Genomic DNA, 19,181 nt, shown 5'->3' with positions numbered 1-19,181 from the left:
ATGAGAATGAGTACCTGGAAGAAGCAGCTTTAATAGAGATATTTGGTGCTTAATCAAATTCTGAAAGAATTCCTTCTTCCTGTGGTCTATGCATTTGACTATGATTTTTGACGTATGAACCATGGATCATTCATGTTTCGAATGTCTGATTGACCCAGATACATTATTATATGCTCAGCAAAATTTTTTGAGTAAGTAGTATCAACAATATTTTCTTGTACTATTTTCATCGTAGGCTTCGATGAAGATGAGATAAAAGTATCATTTCTTCTATTATCAGCAAATTCTTGTTGAACCTTCTTCATATTAAGATAGGTTGCTAAATCCACAAATTGTGGTCTTCTTTCTGTATGAAATAGCAAATTGCTTGTACTCATGGGACGCGGATTGCTGTTGCGTCCCCTGCCACCTTAGGAAGATATTCTTCTTCGGGTATAATTTTCTCTGTGAGGAATCATCCCTGCAAAAATTTCTAGTCAAAAAGCCAGGAAGAGAGTTATTCTCTATTTTAATATATTTCATTTTAAAGTCAAAAGTAGATAGTTGTGTCTGCCATCTAGCAAAGATTTGTTTGGATACTAGATTCTTTACATCTTTTCCTATGATTTGCTTGGTTGCACTGCAATCTATCCTCTGCAAGAATTGCTGATTCAGCAAATCACTTTGAAATTTAGAAATACATTTAACAATAGATAACATTTCTTTTTTAATTATAGAATATTTCTTTCGGGTGGAATTCCATTTTCCAGAAGTAAACCTGATTAAAATCTCTTTATTGAGATTGGGATCTAGCTGCTTTAAGATTCCACCATAACCGATATTGGAGGCATCGGTTTCTACAATCTTAAACCAGTTGGATTTGATAAAGATAGGCAAGCATAGACAATAAGTGAAGTCCATAATTTGGAGGTAGTAACAGAAATTAAGAGATTTGCCGACTTCACTTAAAAACTCCAAAAAAAATCCGGGGCCGCGTCCCCTATTTCAACGCGGCCGCGGCCGCGGCTTTGCCCCCGCGGCTTACGCCGCCCCCCTGCGGCCTCCGCCGGGCCCCCGCGAGCAGCGAAGGCCTCTCCTTTTCCCTCCCTCCCCCGCTCGCTATCCTTCTCTTCTTCCCCGGCTCCGACTGAGTTCTCTTGGTAAGGGCCCGGTACCAAAACGATACCGAACATGCTGAACCGATATCGTACCGATCCGATAGGCGACCGGCATGCCTACTGGTACGGCATACCTTGCATTTGATTATTCTAAAACTTGATTTCTTTGGACTTACTCTACAAAAGTTAAATGTCGTACTTTAAACCTATTTCACAGGGACTAAATGCAGTACTTACGACCTACTCTGCCGGAATTAAGTACGGTATTTTAGACCTACTCTGCAGGGATTAAATATGATAATTTGGACCTACTCCGCAAGGGTTAAGTATGGTACTTTAGACCTCCTTCGCAAAGGTTAAATGCAATACTTTGGGCCCTGCCATAGGGATAATGTCGTTGTAGTCTCATGAGACTGATTAAATGCAGTACTTTGAGCCCTGCCATCCGTCGTAGTGTCAATAACTGATGAGTTATTAAATACTATCTTTGAAAATTAATTTATAAATTGATTGTTGGATTTATGTGTGAAATATTGATTTAGAAAATGGTTTAGTTTTGGAGAAGTGATATACTGTCAGAAATATCTATATAAGTGATATGTTGGTTTTGGAATCTGACTTATAAATCGCCCTTTGGAATTGGAAGTGAAATATTGTTTTTAAGAAATAGTTCATATGTTCACATCAAGAAATAATTGTATATGAAATATCAATTATGAAAATCCTCACTTTGATAATGGTATTGTTTCAGAAAGTGATCATAAATTGCTTAATGAAAACCTTGCATAAGATAATTTAGTTTTGGTAATGGCTTATAAAAATACTCCTTGGAATTATAATTGGAATACCAATTTGGAAAATGATTTATATGTAGTTCATTGGAATTAAATGTATAATTTGATGATGAAAATCCTATATTGTTAAATAAGTCATTCTTTATCATGAATCCATAAATTGTTTAAAATTTATTTATTATACTTGCTCTATCCCTTTGGTCAAGATTGTTAATTGTTTACTGGGCTTTTTAGCTCACCTTCTTCTTTCTCTTTTTCAAAGTCCATAGTAGATTATGGGTTGCGATTGGGATGTGAGCACAGACCAAGATCCTGAATTTAGTTGGACATGACTTTGTGATTTTGTAAAATTTGTGAAAAATTAAGGGTTTAAATTATTTTATAGGCATATTGTAAACTGCCTTAATGTGTAGTGATAGCAATGTTAGTAATGCAGTGGGAAAAGAAAGAAGGGGTGATGGGATCGACGAGGTTATGCTTCAAATATCAACACGCAAATAGAAGAAAATTGGACTAAAGAATTCTTCACTTGATAGAAGAAATCATCTCAAAAAAAAAAAAATTATTAATATCTCAAGAGCTCCCCTTACAGTGTATTAAGTGTGCATATTTATAGGACATGATACCCTAACCCCAATTGGAGCATTAAACCTGATACAAAATTATACTCAAAATAGGACTTGACAATAAGAAAACATACTAGAATTATCCTATTATAAATATGGAAACCTAGCTAAAATATGATAATGTCCCTGATGAGAAATTTATAAGAAAATATGCCAAAAACCTATGAATCCGCCAATAAAAACCTTAAGTATTTGCTTATTGCAGTCTTTGCCTGCAAATCCGCTGGCTCCTCGGATGCTTGGCATGGTTTTGTTGGTCATAGTACTTGTTGGTTGTACGCTGTGCTACATCAGTTAGTAGTAGTTCGGGATTGGCATGCGACCAATTCAAGTTTGGAAAAATTTAGTTAGACCTAGAAATTGTTATCCTGCCAATGTTATTGATTGTTGTTACTTTGTTATGTTTGGCATGTTATATCGCCTTATGCTCATGGGGCCCAGCCCTAAACATGTGTGGTGGGCTGCCACGTCCGTTGGTACATGCCTTTGGGTCAAGGATGTGACAATTTTCTAATTCTACACCGAAAAGATTAATTTAAATATAATCTCTTCTTATATATCATGGTACCTCCTTTTTTACCTCTTGCAGAGTGAATTGCTGATATCAATAACGAAATCTAATGCCCACATTTATCTCCATGCAACACCGGTCTTATACAAAGAACCTTTACTGAAAGAGTGAATCAAACTGAGAAAATAAAAATATGATAATGTGGAGTTTGGGTTACATAGTAGAATGCATTATAGTATAAACACCTTTCAAACTAGAGCCACATAAACTACAAAAAACTAAATGTCTGAACTAAACAATGGTCACCCCAAACCTAAATTTTAATATCATGTTGCAGTTCATATTACTAATGCACAAAAGATCCAATTTAGCTTTTTTACTCCAGAGTTACATGGTGATTTTAATAGAACGTTACACCCACAATGGGAAATAAAGTAAAATCATAACCATAAGCAACAAGAATTTTCTTTTCAGTTTGCAGCTAGACGTTATAAATTCGTCACTAGACACTAGTGCAGGAAATGGGCAGTTAGATAAATAGAGCAACTCTCTGGCTTCATATAACACGCAGACTAACTGATATATGTGCATTTTTAATGTAGTCCACAAACAACTTAAAGTAGTAGCTTTCATGGAGAACCTCGAGTGCAATTGGTAAGCAATAAGAAGCAACTTACAACATTTCTCCTAATATCATCAATTGACTTTGACTCTTTTACTTCAAATTTCTCCATGTAGTACCTTTCTTTATATCCAGGTTCTCCTAATTTTACCTGAAATTGGATGACAGAATTTCATGTTCAGCTTTCAGAAAGAAAGTTTCCAGCTTGTAGTAGATCATGCATGTGTGAAGATGAAGATACAGCAAGGAAAATCTAAAAACATTTCTTGTTCAATGTTCTTAATAGATTTCAGGAAGCATATAACCAAATTTATTTCATCAAAAGAGCTCTTCATGCAAAGAAGCATCAAGACTGTATAACCTAGAGGCAAGTCCTGGAGCTTGTTAGAGTGATAAGGTGGGTCACAAAGGACCCAAACTTAAGCAAGAAACCTCACAAGGGAATGGATGTATGAACCATTCAAAAAATTGCATGACCTAAATCATGTGTGTGCAAATCTATAAAACAATAGAGTACAAAAGACAAAAGATTTAGCAATATCAGAAGTATTTAGAAAAAGAAAACATAGGCCACTATTCAAACATCTTCTGGTTCTCTCTAAACTCATGGTGGATAATACACCATTCATTTAACAAAAGAGATAGAAGGATCTCAAAGGTGTATTAGCAAACCAATGAGCTTTGTTACATAACATGGAATGTATTTCTGAGCCAGAGAACATCAGCAAAGCTCTCAAAGAAATTTATTAGGAAGAAGATACCTAGGAAGTGGATGTGGGATCATGATTTCAAAGATATCCCAAAGCATCTTTGGAGGGGGGAAGGACTAAGCAGCAGATGCACCACGACAAGTACTATGGCTGTTAGTGTAGTAGGATAGTTAATCAGATGAAGGTGCTCAAAACCAATGAGGGGCTGAGATGCCTTTCAAGAAAGCATGATTACCATTGGGAGCTTATGATCACTAGGATGTGCCAATAAGATAAGCAAGCAAGCGCGCAAGCGAGAGAGAGAAGGGGGGGGGGGGCAGAGCAACACTGCTATGACAGTGAAAAGTTTCATATGCAAATAAGCTGAATTGGCATGAGAAGGGCTAGAAAATTATGTCATAAATGACAGAACAGTTTTGACCAATGCTGTGAAAAATGTGATCCAGCCTTTGAAGGAAGCTGAGATAAGTAGCAATGCTTCATATCACCTAGTGAAGGGTTACATCGTAACACAGACAATCAAGTTGGGGAGGCTAGAAAAACATTCAGTTGGCAAGGTAAATAAAAATGGGAAGTTACGTAGCAAAGAAATGGGTAAGCAATTTGTAGCAACAAGGTTAGCTAATGGACAAGATATAATTAACCAACGGGCAAGATATAACTAACGTGATTCTACACATGGATAATGCCAATTAGACCTGAGCATATGCCGGGCCCAATTTGAGCTGGCTCTTGGTCTTATATCAGTAAAATCTTCCTAGGCCCAATCCCGGCCAAAAGAATTAAAGAGTCGAACCTGATCTGATCAGCTAGGGGAAGGTTAGGGCGAGCTAGGAAGGTCTACTAGTGGTGCATGGCTGGAGGGAGGCGCGGACGAGAGAGAGAAAGAGGTAGGGAGGGAGGGAGGAGGTCAGCAAGGGGAGGTGCACAGGGAGGGAGAGAGAGAGAGGGAGGAAGAGGTGGTGGAGGTGGTAGCTGCGGAGAATGGTGTTGAGAGAGAGGAGGGAGGCGATGGCCAGCTAGTTGAGGTGTAGAGAGAAAGAGAGAAGGAGAAGAGGGAAGCAGCCTGTTGGGTGTGTGTGGGGAGGGAGGGAGGGGGGAGAGAGAGAGAGAAGGCTGGGTGGAGCCGATGGACTGACAAGCAGTGGCAGCAAGTAGAAGAGACATGGGGAGAAAGAAAGGTAGGCTGAGGGAATTTAAGTTCTCCTGATCCCCCTTTCCTTCTTCTAAATTTTGAATTCTAAAATAGGATAAAAGGTAGAAGCAAATAATATAAATATAATATATTATATACAATATATATATAATTAGGTTTGGGCCAGCTTAAAAAATACCAAGCCTGATTTCAAATTGGACCTAAATTTTTAGACTTGGGCAGGCCCGTCAGGCCTAAAACCTTAGCTCCAGCCTGAAAAAAAAAAAAGCATGCTGAGCCGGGCCAGGCAGGCCAAGCAGGTTTTGCTCAGGTCCAATGGCAATTATCACACAGGCGGGAGAAAAAGCAGGCCAGACATGGCAATGAATTAGTTAAAATCTGTAGCATACATTTCCAGACAATAAAGAAAGACTGAAGAAACAAAGACACAAGATGCCAATGCATCTGAGGCAGAAGCAGGATGTGTTCAGACCTGCTTTTCAGAAGATAATAAATAACAGGTTTTACTTCAGAAATGAATTAAAAACCAACAATGTAAACTGCAATTCTTAAATGAAATTATCATACATTCACATTTTAAACTCATTTCATTCTAACAATGGATCAAATAACAGCATGCTGAATAAAAGAAATTCAGCTGCACCTGCCCAGCCAGGTGTTCATACGGCAGAGCCATGAACTGATTGATTTTAGGACATCACAAATCTTCACTTGGGTAGGAAATGATAGAACAAAAAAATGATAGAATGGATCATATGCCACTAGCAAACTAGAAAGACTGCAACTAATTTTTAGGTATGTGAGAGCCAAGTAACTAGATTATAATTAACATTTTATTTCATCAATATCAAGGTCTGTTGTGCCGGTACTGCAGCCTGTACCGGTCGGCCGACGGCACGGTTCGGTATTGCCCCGTGCTGTTCAGGGCCGGCCTAATCCTTTGGCGACTTAGGCGGTCACCTAAGGCCCCGACCTAAAGAAGACCCACCGCAGAAAAGGCCTCAAAGAAAAAATAGAAAGAAAAAAGGCCTCCCTGTGAGTTCGCCTTAGGCCGGCCCACTGCAGAGAAGGCCTCAAAGACAAAATAGCCTTAGGCCCCCAAATACATTGGGCCGCTCTTGGTGTTGTTCCATGCCAGGCCCATACCAACACATCAGAGGGCAAGAGAGCGAGGAAGAACAGGAGAGAGGAAAAGAGAGAGAGGGGGAGAGGAAGGGAGAGGCGCTGGAGGGCTGGAGCAGGGGCTCCGCCCTCCAGACCCCTATTTTGTTTGAAACAAAGGTCCATCGGGGCCCTTTTTTATTTTGAAAATTTTAAGTGAAGCCGGTGCCAACCTCACTTAAAATTTTAAAAATAAAAAAAGAGGCCCAAATTTTAAGTAAAGTTGGCAGCGACTTTACTTAAAAATTTCAAAAATAAAAAAGAGCCCGAACGGACCCCTATTTCGAACAAAACAGGGGTCCGAAGGGCGGAGCCCCTGCTTCGGCCCTTCAGGGGCCCTCTAGAGGCCTCCGGCAGCCCTCCCTCCCTCTCCCTTCCTCCCCCTTCTCTCTCTCTCTTTTCCTCTCTTTCCTTCTCCCTCTCCCCCCACCCACCGGTTTACCGTTTTGAAAGCCGGAACCATCCCGGTCCGCCGTCGGCACAACTCAGTACACTCCAAACCGGATGGTTTGGAACGGTTCCACATTTCTTGATCAATATGGTTTATTCTGGTGCCTTTTGTCTGGAATATCAAAGCTTACAGCAGTGAACATCCACGGTCATTTGGATGCATAACATTTGTTGCAAAAGATTCGAAAAAATTAACCTTACTACTAAGAAAATGCTGCAGATCTCTAATCAATTCCAGTACTGCAAACTGAATATTGCATATAGCATTTCTTCAGTTTCATTAAAAAAAAAAAAACAGATCATACAAACTAAACTAGTTTCAGAAGCAAACAGTTCAACTATAGTTTTCACAGATATTTCTCACCACCTTCACAAAAATCACAAAAAGAGATACCTTGTCTGGAGATGCAAACAGAGGATCCTCAAGATTCTCTCCCTTCAACTTAAGCTTCTGCTCTTCATTATTTTTAATTGCCTGAGAGCCATTAATCAGAATGTGATAATAAGTAACGAAAATAAATTTCAACGAGTCAGTTAGAATACTATAACTATGCCGAAATATGATGATAAGAGGTAAGTTTCTGAAAGCATGAATACACAGAGGAATTTTATTTGATCCGATCCAAATATCAACATGAAAAGAATTTACACAAGAGATAACCAAAAAGAACCACAAAAGTAAAAAAAAAAATAAGGTCAGATATTATACATTTAACTGGGATCTTTTAGTAAATTCATAAAGAAATGAATCTTAAATTGATCTCCATCAACTTCGATTGGAATTTTATCCTCCTGGATTTTGTAAAGAGAAATTAAAGAGTGGATTTTGAAAGCAACTAAATCATGCGAACCATGCAAGGGCATAATTTCATATAGCCTAAAAATGAAGGAATACACAAGTTGAATAGAACTAGGAATATATATTGGCATTCTATTTTTGTAGAGAACATGTATTGGCATTTGAACAACATGATACCCTAGATCAGGAAAACAAGTCCAAAAAAAGGTCAGAAAATCGATGTAATAATTCTGATTCATGCTAAATTAACAGAGTAGCTAGCCCAGTACAATCATCCAATATTAACTAGTGCCGCCAAAGAATTGGTAATGCGTTATATACCTAAGAATACTGCTATGCCCATATCACATAGGCTTCAATCCCCACTAAAATGATGCATATATGCAGCCCAAACTATTGTTGTTTTGGGAGCATGTGTACCAAATTTACAAATAATTTTAGTAATGGAAAGGCAAGTTCCATAGAACCAAAGAACGAATTTTGTTTTAAAATGGTAGATATTGAAAGTGAAGTTTATGTAGATGTAGTCTGGTACAAAAGGGGCTCGTAAGAATGACAAGTTCTTATACTTGAAAGAAACTATAAAAAAAACAAAAATAAAACTGAAAAGATTTATTCCCAATTTGATGAGATTGAAATCCAATGGATCCACACTGATGATGAAGAAAAAGGAGGAAGGTGATAAGAACTTGGAAAAACAGAATCTTTAGAATTCAGTGCAGTTAATATTGGCCCGTAACTAGAACAAATATGTACCTCAATATTTAAATCATTGATTGCTCACAATTGATGTCCTACTTTGGCGTCAAAATTGAAGAAAAATTGCTCAACAGTGTAGCGCTTTCAATACTTCAAAATGTGGAGAGAATATAAAATTCCAATCTTGAGGAGAAAGAGAATCAACACTAATCAACAAAATTAATGAAGTACTATATATATGCCATTTAGGTGCTTCAATTTTCAGGGACCCAAAAGTTGGGTAAACATTATACTGGAAGGGTACAATGGATCTGTTACATTTTGACCCTTGCATTTATTTCCAGCTTGCCTTTGCTCCTTACAATGGTCATTTGACTATTTTCGTTCAACATGGCAAGGTGTGTCATTTGCTGCGCCATGCTACCAAGCATAAAACTGGACAGGAGGACAGCTCCGATAATTCTCTAAACCAGTCAAACAGAAACACAAAATTGAAGCCCTTAAAAAGTCTGCTGAGTCAATCTACGATTAACTCACAAGTTATTCCTAAATCAACAAATTACTACTTTATCCTTATAACTACTAAAAACAAATCCATAAACTATTAAAAAAACTATTAAACCCAAAATTTGATGCCCATGGAGAATCCTTGCTGAAGTAGAAGCGTGATCAGAAACTGATTGATCATGTAAGTGAAATGGCAATATTTTGACACTGAAAATTGATCTCTGGTTTCATTCTAACAACCTTTTGAGGGATGAAAGTTGATGAAGCCTTATTTAACCTTCACGATCTTCATATTCTTTGACTTATTTTGCTAAATTTGACCATTCTTTCCTGAATGCAATGATTCTAAAAATAACCAAGACAGCAATATCATACAATTTTTTCTTGACCTTTACAGCCTTAATAAGTTTGACAGCATGAAAATCATCATGTCTAATAAAATATTTTAGTAAAATTTCACAAGCTAAGGCAGACCGATTGGTAATCCTAGATTGCTGCTAACCTTATTGCTGCTACTCTTATAGCACAAATCAACCAGAACTATATATGTCTTGAGTCTCGAAAAAATTCTCCAGCTACATTGCTAATACAATCTTTCATCAGATTCCACATCTTATTCAGACTCCTAAATGTTGCACTCAAACAATTTGCCAGGCATTTTAACCTATATCTCCACTGCATTACTCATAGTCATCTTTCGCCACTATAGCTATTGCTCCTTGTATTCATATCAAATTATCAATAATTTAAGAGATTTTATCAGTTACACATAGATTCTAATGCATTGTTGCTACTTGTTTAAGAAATAGTAACCACTATTATATGTATAACCTGACGAGAACAAAGCCATACAAGACTAGCATAGGGATGGTCAATCACCTGTTGAATACGAGTGCGCTTCTTAAAAATTTGCTCTTCATAAACTGCTACTGACTGGATAAAATGTTCAACTCGGTCCAATGAAACCTAAACACATAGAAACATCTTGTGTTTAAAAAAAAGGACATTAAAGCAGAAGCCAAGTCACTTTGATCATCTTGCTGTCTGCAGATACCAAGCTAAGAATAAGAAGTATTAAAGAAAAATGACATTAGAAGGAACACATCAAAATTGAATTAACATGTCAGTACTCAATACAAGGGCAACAAAATGTTTTTCCAATGTAGCGAGAAGATACTGTTGCTTCTTTCAGTTATCAACCACGTGATTCACAACGTCTGGAAAAAATAGAATCATACGGTAGACGTAGTTAACTGTACTCAGAATGACTTGGGTTAATATGTCAGTTGCGGGTGTGTGGATGCATGTCTAAGAGTTAGATCCTTTCAGCATCTAACAATTTCCTCTTATGGAGCCACATCCAAGTGTCATATCAATGTCCTTGTTAACTGTCGGGCACTGGTATGTTGGACTGTGTCCAAAGGTCTGGGTAACATAGACAGCAAAAACAATGAATAGCATGAGGACAAGTATACAGGCCTCCAAACAAAATATTATTGCTCACTGAAAAAGGACATATATTCAGCCTAAGAATTGCTCATATGACTAAACCGAAAAAAAGTGAATTTTAAAAATCATATGGAAACAGCAAAGAAAAGAACATAAAAACAGAGAAAGGAAAATAGTTTCCTCAGCTATCATGTTCATTCTTCAAATGATAAGAATGTAAGGATACTCAACTTCCTTCAAGTTTCATGTTATTTACTTAGCATTCACAGATAAACTCATTATTACTAGCCCTTTTTACCTCAGAACTTTAAACATGTAATTTTTTTAACTTTCATTTCTCAAACTTAACATGATAACCTCTGTAGACACCCATTTTGGCCACTGCAAAAATATCTGGGTGTCTATAAGCAGTGTTGTCAAAGGCACTCCAGGCACAAGGTGAGGCAGGCATTTGAATGAGCGCCTCTTCTGTGTCTAGCACTATTCTTCTTGTCCTTTTTTTAGAGATCTGTTAGCTTCATATTGATGTTGATTTTGGTTTACTGCAACCCTTACAAATAAAGGTGTATTCTAGAATGTTTACTGCTTTACTCTTTTGTGTTAGTGTTGTTAAAGAAACATGAAATATATTTCAGGAAGCAGTATTCTGCCGTCATGTTTGAACTTTGAAAATATTTAGGATGTCCAGTGGTTTGTTTTTGCTGAATTTTGTTTAAAAACATGCTACAAGGAGTGGTATTTTGATTTGGTGTTCTGAAAGTTGTGATGATCATGATTTAGGATGTTCGGACCTGAAAAATTAATCTTATGACGCTTGTATTGTCTTAGATACAAATATTATTTATTTTTAATAAAATTATTGAGTTTTCACCAAAGCACCGTGTTTTCTTCAAAAAAAGAGCCTTTTTGGTGCATAGTGCCACAGGCAATATGGGGGTCTTGTCACCTTAAGGGTGCTTTTTACTTTTGCAACCTTGTCTAGAAGGATGATCATTATTTGGAATGGCCATTTTAAACTAGTATTATCATTTTTTGTGAAAATCCTTATTTTCAAGTCAGTGAACATTTTTATGCTTCTATTCAAATAGGCACACATTTATAATGCATTAATTCAGATGTTTCCATTTTAAAATTTAATAAAAAAGTCAAAATCTGAGTAGGTGCATAACTGTCATTCATCAGTTCATGTTAACGCTCATCACCGTGTGTTCATTTGGAAAATTCCTTGCTTTCCCAAACTTTAGAATTAATCTTTTAAATTAACGCACATTTTGCTATGTAGGATCAAAATATTTCCTTTCATACAAAAATACAAAATCTTTTAAATCAGTGCATATTTTCTGTATGTATTAATGCATCACTTTTGTGTGTTAGTATGAAACTTTCCTCTTTACAAAGAAAATGAAAATTCGAAATATGTGAACTGATGTATTTTTTAAGTGTGTTTGTTTGAATAACTGCATATAGTTGCACAAAGAATTAGAATTTTTTTTCCTTTCATACATCAAATGCATGGTAACAAATTAAAAATCCATTTTGAGCTGGCTCCACATACCATTTTCTCGTGTCCATACTTATCTATGTTGCTCTCTTCTTCCACTTTAAGCCCATTAATTCTCATCTATAAGTAGGAAAACTACCTTAGTGTCACCTAACATTTTTCTCCACCCAAAACCTCTCTTCCCGTCCATGCTCCATTCATGAACACCCACCTTTTATCCATACACCTTCTCACCACCTACCATCCTCCTTCGTCCACCATTCTCATTCCTTTGCGCTATGATAAAGAAGTTGAACTTGGTGTTGATTATCCCTTCTAGAAGACCTCGGGTGGTTTTCATCGACATTGAAGTTTTCCATCTTTTGCTCTCTCGTCTCAATTCCTCTTAATTCATCTCATTTAATTTTGATTGTTTAGTCTGCACCCATCTCATCTTCTTTCAGCATAGAAAATTATTGTCGTCAAATACCTTAGGGGGGGGGGGGGGGGGGGGGGGTTTAATTTGGAGCAAGGAGAGTTGATATCTTTGCCCATTTCCTTCCCCGAAACCCCAACCTGGTGCATATCATCATCTAATTATTTATATTAGTCTAGAATAGGTACCAACCCATAAAATGTTTCTCATTCATTCTCTTTTTCTTTCGTAGGTTACCTCTATGAGGAGCCCACCAGAAAAGGCATGCCTTGAACTAGAAAGACAAAAACCCACATCAGAAAACCTCCCTGGAGCATGACATGAAAAAGTAGAGCGTCCAACAAGACACAAGAAGCACGGGTGCAATCATGGGCCCCCTTAACTTAAGCCAGGTCAAAAAACAAAGTCTAAACCTCATAGCAACCCTTCATTCAGTGTGGAGGATGGCAAAAGACAGGCCCAATACGGTCAAGCAGTATAGAGGTTATCAACAGTTAAGAACACTACTAGTTTTACAATTAGCAATTAGTTAGAACATTTGGCAGGTGAAGAGGCAACTTGGCACCATTTGGATCAATGGGTTGGTTCTTCTAGATACGGTTTTATGATACCCAGACTATGCCCTGATCATCAATATGTTGAACTTGTGGAGGTATTGATTTAATCAAGTCAAAGAATTGCAAGAATTCCAATGTAATACTCGAATATGTTCCACATCAACTAAGATATCTACTGATAATCTAAATATACAAAGAAGAAAACAAATGCTCAAGAAAAGAAAAAGAATGCATCTACAATGGTGCAGCATCTTAAGAAAATCATTCTTCACACACCAGATACAATCCTCCCTTGCTACAGCAACTAAAAACTTCTAGCATTTAGCTCAACAAAATCTAAGTATAATATAATTACCTCCCCTGCATGTGTGAGATATCCACCCATAGCTCTAAACTCTCTTCTATAAACAAACATTAGCAGATGAATTGCACCCTGAAAAATAAAAAGCACTTTTAGCACAAGTACACAAAACGACTGAAAAAAGTCTAAATTGTAGATCATTCGAACACCTTTTTAAGTACCCAAAATTGAAAACGAAAAAAAAGATGCTGATGATTTGAAATGAAACCCGGCTTCTAATGCTTGAATGTTGTTAACATATTGACTAAAATTTGAAATTAGGCCTACCACAAACCTCACGGATTTCCAAAGTAGGCATATGTGGGAGAAAATCATTTCCCACAAAGAAACATAGAAAGACAAAATCATCCACAAGCCGCTCAAAGTTTATCTCAAAAGGAGAATCAGGAATTTGCAAGTCATTCTCCAAGTACTCTCGCAAAACCCAGATATTAAGGAACTGCAGAGAACAAATGATTAAGGATAGGCATATAACGTATCCAATAAATGTTGATATTAAACTACATAAAAGAGCAAGAGAAGGAACATGCAGTGTCTAAGATAACATATCAAAAAACCATTTGTAGATTCTGAACTGAACCTGATATTTCTTTTTGTGAATTGGGGTGTCATTCATAGCCTGCAACTCAGAAATTTGTTTATCAGCATTACCTCTACAATCAGCTGCAAAATGCCCAATTTTACCACAGAGAAAGCATTTCTCCTGTTGTCCAGGCATCAGGATCACCTGCATGTTCAGTTTAAGAGTTCTTCAGACAAAACCTTAACTTATAAGCAACAGTTGCAGGTACAAACCAGAAGTAAATTCATACTGCAACATTAATAAAATACAGCTGGACCCTGAGATCCATGAACAGAGCACCACATATGCTCAAATGAACAAACAAATGCCCATCTGCATCAAGTTTCTGGTGTGTATCCGATGTTTACAGTCATAACGCGTGGAAACTTTTTTTTCCTCTTAGTATAAATGAACCAGACATGAATACCTAAAGAGTGTAACTGTAGGCATAAACATGAGGGAAAGAAATCTAGAAACCTCTCTTAAAATTGAGAAGTGAACCTCATGAGTAGCCAAAGACAGCATAATCAGATCTGCATCCTGCACATAACAGATCCACTAGGCATCAAGAGAACAGAATATAGAACTTTAGAAAGAATAGAGTCCAAAAATTTAATAAGAGTTAAAAGTTCCAAACTCACCAATCCATATAGACAATGGCGTGTGTTTGGATCATAACCAGGCAGATTACGCTGTAACCGGATGTAGGACATGATTTTGTGTTCTCCCTCACCAGGAACATTCGCATCAGAGAGTATAACCTTCAAATAATTATCCAATGCAATGCTCCATGAATACATTTAGAGAGAGAAGTATCCTGAAAACCAAAGCAATTTTAAGGAAGTAAAACAAGCAATGATTACACAGCTGAGTAAGGAACCAATAGGATCCTAACACAGACATCATCTACTTGATACCGATCATATGCAGACCTTAATATATTGCCAGCCAGAAGTCCGGTTCAGTCTTAATTTTATATAATACTGAAGCACAACTGAGAGCACAGCCATAAACTGAGTCCCTGGAGTGATAACATTTGAGTCAGATGTTTCAGGCTTTCCCTGGGCAGACAAATTCCTTCGTTCAGCCTCAGACTCTTTTCTCAATCTTTCCTCTTCAGCAGCCTGAGAAATGTTGAAATATAGGTACTTGAACAAATAGATGATATAATATCTACTATTATAATAACCTGGAAAATGATATGCATATGCTTACTGCCTCAGCTGCATCTTTTGCAGCTCTAAAACGCCGAGAGCGCTGTTGATTCATTTTAGCCCTGGGAGCAACACCATCTGCAAACCTAAAAAAAGTTAGTATGTTAAGCCAGTTCATTCAAAATATAAAACAACTTAATTCAAATGTTCGCATGTCATAAAATCAGAACAGCTCACCTATTGCCATGTACAGCAGCTTTCTTGGGCGAATTAGCCCAAATAGATGGTCAATGTAGGCAAATATAGACCTAAATACATCATCATAAGTGGCAGGTGAAGGCTGCATCAAAAAGAACAACCATCATTGTTCAAACACTGATATTAACTTTAGTATAACTCGCTTTGAAAGGTTTGCATATCACTATTACGAGTCCAGAACCCAAATCAAAATGGTGGAGGATGGTTGTTAGTTGAAACCCAGTCAAAATAGCATATCAAACTATGAAATGAAATGAACTAAAGGGTCACAAAAAGAAAAAAAGGTAAGAAAAAGACTGATAGCATTGACACATTTTATTACATTCAAGATTCCAAGCATATTGACCATAGTTTCTTGTGTATCCATGCCAAAACACATATAATGAGAGTGGAGTTTAGGCACAGCAGATGCTCTTTGGTTTTGAACAAGTATTTGCTCTCATAAATTTCTAATCTCTTTTCAATTCCCACATAACTTGTTTAGAGCATGCTATAATAGTTACTTTAATAAATAAAATCGATAAAAAAATACTGACTAAGAAAGTTAAACAGAAAATATTTAAATGGCATATATAGCATTGTGAGTAGGACAAGCACAACAATCATATAGTTGGACACATGTACATGTGTCTGATTCAACAACACAAAAAAAGGGGGATACAGGATATGAAAAAAAAATAAACTATATATTTATTTTTTTTAATACTGTATAGAAGAAAATATTAGAAGATATTAGAGGTTAAGGTCTTTCACTATATGTGTCTTTCAAACTTCCTAATTTGCCCAGAGGTACAAGAAAAGGATATTTTGCAAAGTTATCTTAATATCCTCATTCTTGATCAATCTCCAAAAATGAAACAGGTCACTTCCAACATTATTATGGTGTGTTGAACTCATGACAGAAATACTCAAATTATCCACCTATCCATAAAAGCAAAGGGAAAAAAAAGATAAGTATCCAAGTATCTGATGCATATCCGTTTTGGATATGTATCCAACATATTGGAGCCAGACACGATAACACAGCTTGACAATTGGAACGAACTAAATATGAAATGTTAAGTTGAAAGCAAGGTGACATGTAGGCATAGATCAGAATCACTTAGCCTGACTGAATTAGTTCCAAAAATTGGGTTTGGCCCATAAAAGTTGACCATATCTACAGAATTTCTGCTATAGATTCAGTTGATAACTGCAATCATCAGCTTACAGGTAACAATTCTTTTTCAAATTAATGAAAATGTATTAAATTATTGATGAATTTTGTTCCTTAACTGAAGTTTGATGAGACAATTATAAATTATTCAAGAATCATTCACTGATTCGCAAATTTTGCAACTTAATTACGAATACACATGCTGTATTCAAGAAACACTCATAGGCTGCAAACTAATGGTAGTAACTATTGTTGTTAATAGTAGTGTTATCGCTACCTTATATTGTTCTTATTACTCCAACTCTTGTTTCTATATGAATAAATATCTAGACATATCAATACTTTTTGATTTATATCAAATCATTTCCAAACATTTGTCAAGTTTCTTGTGTTTTTTTTCTGAATTCCAAATCTATGCACTTGGCTGCATTGTTCCCAAATAACAAACATGCCCCAGCCATTTGGGGTCAATTTTATAAGTCTTTGTTCCCTGTACCGTATGTAGATCTGGAAATTGGTTGAGACAGCCCGTGACCTGACCCAATTCGGCTCAATCTGACCAAGTTATCTAGACCGGCCGATTGGGTCTGGGTCAAGAAAATAAACTTAACAATTTCGATGCGCGCTTGAAGTTGATCGCCGACCAATATATGGGTAGTCAACGACACAGGAAACGAAAATTGAAATAGATGAAAATCAAGAACCCTCATCTGCTAGAATTCTATCTATCGACCAACCCAAAGAGCAAAACAAAAAAACAGGAAAAAAAAAAAATCTACTCTCGGCCTTAGTCTGGCAAAAGTTCTCACATCCGAAGCAAAACCGGTAAAGGAGAAGAGAACGGGAGACGGGAGAAGGAGATTCTTTATCTATAGTCGAACAAGAAGAGATCGGGAGACAGAAGAAGGAGATTCTTTATCTATAGTCGAACAAGAACAACCCCAAGAACACAAAGTTATAAATTCCAAAAATCTAATACTCACCACGTTAGTCTTGAAAACGTCTCAAGTTTGGAGCATAATCAGTAAAGGCGTTGGGTTTCAACCGGGTTTAGGAAAACTTCGTAATTTGTTGTAAATTTGTTGTAATGTGGCGCTCTGGTTTACCACTTGTAACATATTTCTTATTTTTTCCTGATCTATCATCAATCAAAGAACGGCCGAATGAACACAAAGCATCAATACCCAACTCAAATTCGTTTCTTGATGGATACCCTCAAATTCGTAGTCACGATCTTGCAAAAATCGGTCAAGAAAGAGCGATTGGAACACGAAGAGAGGAAGTTCGTACCCGGCCTTCGGGGTGGAAGCAGGGATGGATGATGCCGTTCATGTCTAGGTAGAGATTGTCGAATTCGACGCCGTTAGGGTTAGGTCTGGAGGGATCCACCGCAAGGGGGAGGCCATCGGCGGCAACTCCCGGCTCCTCCTCGATCACGTCCGCCACCGCGAGAGGGTAGCGGTCCGCAAGCCACCTATAGAACGCCGGCACTCCCATGGCTTCCCTTCTCTTTCCCTTTCTCTCCGATGGCTCTTCTTGAAATAGATAGAGGAGCTGGGGAAGAGGAAATGGTTGGTAAGAAGAGAAGGCGAGAGGGAAGATCTTTAATGAATCCGGATCTGACTCCTGAGCCGCATTTTTATAACCCAGTCCCGGCCCAATATGACCTGATAATATATGTTATTTAAGGTCTTTCTTGCATAAATATCTTTCTAAATAATACCCCTTCGAATTATTATTTATTTATGTACCTCATAAAAATACTGCTTTTATAAACAATTTTTTTAACATCATTAATAAAAACTATATTTATTTTAATTAAAAATTAAAAAATTGAAATTATTTTTTTATCCTCCATCGTGATCGTCTTATAAATATTTCTTTTTGTACATCTACCCATTAAAGATATTTTAGTCATTTTAACTTGAAATCGTTAATTTTTTAACAGCATTAGATGGCATGGATATATATGCAAAAATAAAGATTAAAAAAAGGGTAGAATAGCAAAACAAGTATTTTACGAAGGTATACATGCAAATATTAATTTTAAAAGGATATTCATGCCAAATTTGATATTTAGGAGGATATTTATATATATCGGTATGAATATACATTCTGATATACATATTGAAAGAAAAATAATTAAAATTTTAATTGTGTTGAACTTAATGATGAAAAATTGACAACGGTAAGTTTCTTGAGATGGTCATATACAATAATAATTCTAAAATATTTGAAATACTTATATAATATCTAAATGAAATTAAATAGGTTCACCCTGCACATATCTAATCGCACAGGATAATACTTTTATTCTCTTCTAAACAAAAGTATCACACTAATTAGAAACATAATAGTATAGGATTTTTGTTATGAAACATAAGCATGGTAAACAAATATGAATCGATTGGAAGCAAGAAAATCAAGCAGAAGTTAAATCTAAAGGATAATTTTTAATAAAAGTCCAAATATTTATGTTTCATTTGTTTTTGTTTGAGAAAGAGAAGAGAGTGCCCCTTCTTTATACATCTATTTGTACCATGTTATAGATGTTGCATGGTTCTTTGAAATTTAGAACAAGAGTGATACAGAAGCTTCACTTGGGAATAAAGGTCCACTAGAATCTACATCCATGC

General features: G+C 36.6%; 1 protein-coding gene across 4 annotated transcripts in view; it reads right to left on the bottom strand.

Annotated features, from left to right (window-relative positions):
- LOC103712565 (5'-3' exoribonuclease 4-like) overlaps nucleotides 1-18,142 on the bottom strand; it is a 35,290-nt gene extending 17,148 nt beyond the window's left edge. For 3 of the 4 annotated variants that reach the window (XR_005513126.1, XR_005513127.1, XM_039129444.1), the window contains exons 1-12: nucleotides 17,836-18,142; nucleotides 15,369-15,471; nucleotides 15,193-15,269; nucleotides 14,910-15,101; nucleotides 14,619-14,738; nucleotides 14,455-14,517; nucleotides 13,996-14,142; nucleotides 13,690-13,854; nucleotides 13,410-13,487; nucleotides 10,012-10,098; nucleotides 7,522-7,602; nucleotides 3,706-3,801 (exon numbers count right to left, since the gene is read on the bottom strand). Coding sequence is in view for 2 of the 4 variants with exons in the window: in XM_039129444.1 (XP_038985372.1) it covers nucleotides 3,706-3,801; nucleotides 7,522-7,602; nucleotides 10,012-10,098; nucleotides 13,410-13,487; nucleotides 13,690-13,854; nucleotides 13,996-14,142; nucleotides 14,455-14,517; nucleotides 14,619-14,738; nucleotides 14,910-15,101; nucleotides 15,193-15,269; nucleotides 15,369-15,471; nucleotides 17,836-18,042 (1,416 nt within the window). In the remaining 2 variants the exon portion in view is untranslated. The remainder of the gene's footprint in view (nucleotides 1-3,705; nucleotides 3,802-7,521; nucleotides 7,603-10,011; nucleotides 10,099-13,409; nucleotides 13,488-13,689; nucleotides 13,855-13,995; nucleotides 14,143-14,454; nucleotides 14,518-14,618; nucleotides 14,739-14,909; nucleotides 15,102-15,192; nucleotides 15,270-15,368; nucleotides 15,472-17,835) is intronic. The other variant, XM_039129443.1, reaches the window with a different exon arrangement.
- Between the last annotated feature and the right edge of the window lie 1,039 nt (nucleotides 18,143-19,181).

Source organism: Phoenix dactylifera, chromosome 8 (assembly GCF_009389715.1).
Source record: "Phoenix dactylifera cultivar Barhee BC4 chromosome 8, palm_55x_up_171113_PBpolish2nd_filt_p, whole genome shotgun sequence".
Taxonomy (NCBI): Eukaryota; Viridiplantae; Streptophyta; class Magnoliopsida; order Arecales; family Arecaceae; genus Phoenix; species Phoenix dactylifera.
This window is presented reverse-complemented; position numbering and strand designations above follow the sequence as displayed.